Source organism: Otolemur garnettii, unplaced genomic scaffold (assembly GCF_000181295.1).
Source record: "Otolemur garnettii isolate 467f Iridium unplaced genomic scaffold, OtoGar3 scaffold00016, whole genome shotgun sequence".
Classification (NCBI taxonomy): Eukaryota; Metazoa; Chordata; class Mammalia; order Primates; family Galagidae; genus Otolemur; species Otolemur garnettii.
In genome coordinates this window covers 30,340,916-30,346,628 of record NW_003852411.1, presented here as the reverse complement: position 1 = coordinate 30,346,628, position 5,713 = coordinate 30,340,916, and the positions used below count along the sequence as shown (strand labels likewise).

The 5,713-nt window shown below is 45.5% G+C and overlaps 1 protein-coding gene across 1 annotated transcript in view; it reads right to left on the bottom strand.

The window, feature by feature from the left end:
- Window positions 1-2,767: 2,767 nt before the first annotated feature.
- The window catches only part of LOC100963277 (intelectin-1-like), a 5,837-nt gene continuing 2,891 nt past the window's right edge, over window positions 2,768-5,713 (bottom strand). Inside the window, exons 5-7 of the mRNA XM_012802607.1 lie at window positions 5,106-5,226; window positions 4,108-4,211; window positions 2,768-3,041 (exon numbers count right to left, since the gene is read on the bottom strand). Of these exons, the coding sequence (XP_012658061.1) occupies window positions 2,889-3,041; window positions 4,108-4,211; window positions 5,106-5,226 (378 nt within the window). The 3' untranslated portion in view covers window positions 2,768-2,888. The remainder of the gene's footprint in view (window positions 3,042-4,107; window positions 4,212-5,105; window positions 5,227-5,713) is intronic.

The following is a 5,713-nucleotide window of genomic DNA, read 5'->3' as shown; positions in this document are numbered from 1 at the left end:
ATGAGGGGCAGACACATTTATCTAGAGAAAGGGGGTAGGTGTAAGAGCGAAGGTGGGAAAGAATGCACAGCAGGAAACAAGTGCAATAAAGGAAGAAAGACTGTAGAGAGAACAGTAACAATTCCAAACCCAGGCCTAAATAAACCTAGTTAAAACAAAGGGAACCCTTCCAAATATCTTTAAAGCAAACTTCTCCCTCTTCCCGTGTCCCTTCTTCTTCCCCTCCTCTGCTTCCTCTTCTTCTAATCTCCCTATGGCCTAAAAACTTTTACCTTCATATTCTAACCAGTGAGAGGTAATGGATGTTGGAGGTGGTGGGGGAGAATCAGAAGGGCTTGTTATAATCAGATTTGCACTCCAGAGGAAACCTAATCAAATGTCTAATATTCGGTCATGGGTCAGAACTAATGTCATCCTCATCCAATCTGCACCACTTACACATTGAGGATGATTCAGCCACTTGGCTCCTTTTTGAATAAGTCCCTGCAGGTGGGAGCCCAGGAGCGGGGAAGGCTCCACTCAAGGTGAGTCACTATCATCATAGTCTGCCAGCCCTGTCCTTCCCTAATAAGAAAGCCCCAATTAGTTTAGCCCCTACCAGGTAGGGGTATTGGGTGTATGTCTTTATTCTTTGGTGAACTCCCAACATGAACTTTTTTCTTGTTTAGGATCTTCAGGTTAGGGATGCAAGTTTATCAGTCCCTGTGAGTTAGGAAGGGTTGGGATAAAATGCTTCCCTCTGCTCTTTAATCCTCTGCTATTTTAAGGGGTACCTAAAATTGTTTAGGGAGGGCATGTTCCTCTATCAGGATTCCTAACCCCAGATATTCCAAATACAAAAGTGGTTCAAATAGAATCAACCAGAACGGTAGACATTCTTTTGAAAACTCTGAAAGTGCTTCACCATTCTAGGAAAAGAATTCACAAAAATACCAATCCCTGAATCCATATGATTTATTCTCTTCTCTGCCATTAGCAATCTAGATGGAAAGTTGTTCTCCATCCTTCGGATACCTTGTTTGGGAGAAGAGGGTTGGGCCCCACCCCAGCACTCTCAATGGTAGAATAGAAGCACAGATGCCTCCGTTATCTCCCGGTTGTTGCTGGCACTAACATGAGTTCCATATTCCTTCCAGTCAAAGGCAGAGAAACCCCTACACTGCCTGGAATGGGCCTCTGGGAACCCTCCTCCACCGATGCAGTGCTGGGAAACAAGGAGGGGAAGAGAGGTCTGCTGGTGAGGCCAAGGACATCCTAATGGTGACATCCAGTGGAGTCTTTGGTCCTCATCAGGTGTTCCACAGGGAGTGCTGATCAATTCCTCCCATACAAACCTCTACACCTTCAGCTTTAATGACCTCATTGTCTGCTCCTGACTTTCCTCCAACTTTCCTGAACATTAATTTTCAGTTTCCCTGGCAGGAACTTTCCTTTGGGCATTCTTTAAGTGCTGCTTCTCAGTATAAGACACATCTCCCTGTCTCTTATAGATTCCATGGCCATGTTGGCTTCAGGTACCAACAATTCACTAGGATTCCAAGTCTCCATCTCCTATCCTGATGTTTCTTGTGATAATGACCTCAAGATCCAATCTGGGTCTTCAGATAGAAACCTCAAGTATAACCAAACTGTTCATCATTGAGACACTCTAGTTTGCTAAATGACACTTGTTTAACCAAATGAAAACCATGAGGTTATTCTAGAGTTCTTCTCTTTTCATCCTCTGTATTCAACTGAAATTCAATTTAGAATCTTGGGAATTCAGCAATATTTTCCACTTTTCCACACAAGTACATGTGGGGATGGCCAAATAGTATTCCATGGTATACAAATACCACAATTAATCCATTCATGTGTAGCAGGGCACTTGGGTTGTTTCCACATCTTTGGACTTGTGAAATTAAGCTTCTATACAATTAAATTCAAGTGGGTAGGAGGGATGAAAGGGGGTTCAGTAACTCCCCCCACAGGTACAATGCACAGGTATCTGGCACACTTCCTGGGTGAAGGACACAGCTACAACTAGGATTGTAACCTTAAAAATGCAATTTATGGCTCGGTGCCTGTGGCTCAAGTGGCTAAGGCACCAGCCACATACACATAAGGTGGCGGGTTCGAATCCAGCCCAGATCCGCCAAACAACAATAATGGCTGTAACCAAAAAATAGCTGGGTGTTGTGGCAGGCGCCTATGGTCCCAGCTACTTGGGAGGCGGAGGCAGGAGACTCGCTTGAGCCCAGGAGTTGGAGGTTGCTGTGAGCAGTGAAGCCATAGCACTCTACCAAGGGGAACAGCTTAAGGCTCTGTCTCAAAAAAAAAAAAAAATGCAATTTATGTAACATAATCATATGTGCCCTCTTTTAATCTGAAAAAAGAGAGAGAGAAAGAGAGAGAGAGAGAGAATACCCCAACCACTAAGGCTGGAATATACTAGATGGGAATATTGGATATATCTCTTTATATCCAATATTTAACTCTGCACCCACCAAAATGGACTCTTTTCTTCTTTATAATCTTCAGGTTGAGGATGCAAATTAATCAGTCCATGTGAGTAAGGAAGGGTTAAGATAAAATGCTTCCTCCTGCCCTTTCTTCCTCTGGCTCTTTAAGGGCTCTCTGAAATGTGGGGGGGAGGGGGACATGTTTCTCTTTCAGAATTCCTAAACCCAAACATTCCAAGCACAAAACTGATTCAAGGAGAGTCAACCACAGTGGTAGACATTCTTTTCAAAACTCCTAAAAGATTTCAAAGAAACACCAAAGAAACTCTTGAATCAATATTATTTATTCTCTTCTCTTCTGCCATTACCAATCTAGTTGGTAAGTTGTCCTCCATTCTTGGGATCCCCCATTTAGGAGGAGAGGACTGAGCCCCCACCACAGCACTCTCAACGATAGAACAGAAGCACAGCTGCCTCTGTTATCTCCCGGCTGTTGCTGGCATAAACATGAGTTCCGTATCCATCCCAGTCAAAGGAGGAGAAATCCCCACACTGCCTGGGATTGCCCTCCGGGAAGAACCCTCCTCCACCGATGCAGTGCTGGGAAACAGAGAGAGGAAGAGAGATCCGCTGGTGAGGCTGATGACATCCTAATGGCGACATTCAGTGGAATCATTGGTCTTCATCAGACGCTCCACTGGCAGTGCTGATCTATTCCTCCATAGAAACCTCTACACCTTCGCTTTAGGAACCTCGTTGTCTGTTCCTGACTTTCCTCCAACTTTTCTGAATGTTCATTCTCATATTCCTGGCTAGACTCTCCCTTCAGGAATTCTTTAAGTGCTGCTCCTCCATAGAGGGTGGACCTCCCTGTCCCTTATAAATTGCATGGCCACATTGGTGTCAGTTACAACAATTCACTGTCACCCCCAATCTCTATCTCCTATCCAGGTGCTTCTCGCACTGAACATCTTGAAATCCAACCTGGGTCTCCACGTGAGAATCTTAACCTCCATATGACCACAACAGAGTTAAATATTTCTCATGGACCCAAAACTGTTCATCATCCAGACAATAAATGACACTCATTTACCCAAATGAAAACCAGGAGGTTATTCTAGACTTTTTTCTTTTCCATCCTCTGTACTCAACTAGTATTCCATTTCAAATCTTTGAAATCCACCGATACCCATTGTTTATCCCATGGGCACATGATGGGATGGCCTGAGTGAGGTTTCTAGAAGGTGATGCCCAGGACCCTCCAGTGACACTCACACCATGTAACTGTACAGGCCTTGCCAGGGGTAGGGAGGCCCAAATTGTAGCTGGAAGCTGAACCTCAGTTGAAGAAAGACAACCCTTTCTTTCTTCAAGAATCTCAGCTCTTAAAGGCTCCCAGAATATTTGTGCATAGGAACCTCACCCCAGCGCCAGGCGACTGCATGTGTCATCCCCAAGGCGGAGCACACAGCAGTGGTTCTTTGGAGGCCTCAGCCCCCGATATTGATCCCCAAATGTACAGGATGTCTGTACCTGCATAAAGAGTCCCACAGCTCTCCCAACAATGAGCAAGGAAATGTCCCCCACGCACATACACTCACACCACAGCTGCAGCACACAGTGATACACTCAATCTTACAGCCCCTTGGGTCCCACAGAGACTCACGTGCTCGGTGTTACATCCGGTGACCTTCATTCCAGCACACAATGCATTGGCTGCTCTCTCGTTATTAAATACCCTGAACTGAACAAATCCCGCAGTGAACTCCTCTGTAAACAACAGGTAGAAAACACCATTCAAGAAAGATGCTGGAAATAGCCTTCTTTAGGACAGCCCAGAGAGTCTATACCAAAGCTTAGCTATAGCCCAAGTCTCCAGCCACACCAGTGCAGTCCAGCCCCTCTGTGACCAATGGATGTGCATCCTGGCCCTAAACCTCACCAGGAGGGACATATTCACAATCCAGGGACCAAAAGCTTGTCCTCAGGGGAGGCCCCTCATTGACTAGAGGCTTATGAAGAGAAATTCAACTGTGTAGGAAGATCATCATGGGAGTCCCTCAGGGCACAGTGGCAGCAATTAGGAGATACACCAACTGTGTTCCTGTTTACACTTTTCTTATTCTCCTTTATTTTAATATCTCAAATCCCAAATGTAAATGATAGCAACTTTGAATTTTATAGGATAGGCTCAGCCTCTGTGAAATATATTAAGCTGTAAACTTTAAATTCACACAAAATGATAGGTTATTTCTCAAAATAACAAATAAAAGTTCTTGCCATCTTGTTGGTTGTTGTACCCTGTGCACACGAGCTTGGTCTGGTCCTAACTCTCTCTAAGGCCTCACAGTGGGATTCTCAGGAGTAAAGAGTGTGGAGCCAGATTTCCTCAGTCCAGCGCCAGCTCCCTCACATGTGTTCCCTGTGACCTCAGCAGGCTGCTGACCCTCTCAGAGCTTCAGGTTCCTAAACTGAGGGTAATGATGGCTTAGACCCAAAGGCAGGCAGCAGACTATGAGGAACATCACAGGGAACACCCACACAGGAGAACCAGGGTGTGGTTGGTGATAAATGACTGTCACCTGATAGGTCTGAATGCATTCAGTGAATCCAATCATAACTGAAACTTCCCACTGAGAGATCAGAGGAGCATTAAAGACTCACCCTGGCCATAAGGTGAGTAATAAGATGCTGTTTTCTTGGTGTCACCAAAATCATAGACCACAGGGATAGCCGGGCCATTGTCAGTCCAACACTTTCCTACTCCATATTTCACTGGGTATTTCTACATGGAACAAAAAGAGTCACTGACCAAGGACAGTAGCTGTGTCCTAGCCAGCATTTCAATCTGGAGCTGTTTCCATTCATTGATGGGAACAATGCTTTGTCAGTAACTGAGAATATTTCAAAACCAGTCAAAATCAGAATCTTTCCCTTTTGCTGCTGCTCGTCACTGCGGAGCTGTGATCCACCCACAGCACAGACGAAATCACACTCATTCTCCGTGTCTGTATCTCACTCCTCTGACCTCCAGCCCCAGTTCATACTCATTCTCCGTGTCTGTGTCTCACTCCTCTGACCTCCAGCCCCAGTTCATACTCATTCTCCGTGTCTGTGTCTCACTCCTCTGACCGCCAGCCCCAGTTCATACTCATTCTCCGTGTCTGTGTCTCACTCCTCTGACCTCCAACCCCAATTCATACTCATTCTCCGTGTCTGTGTCTCTCTCCTCTGACCTCCAGCCCCAGTTCATACTCATTCTCCGTCTCTGT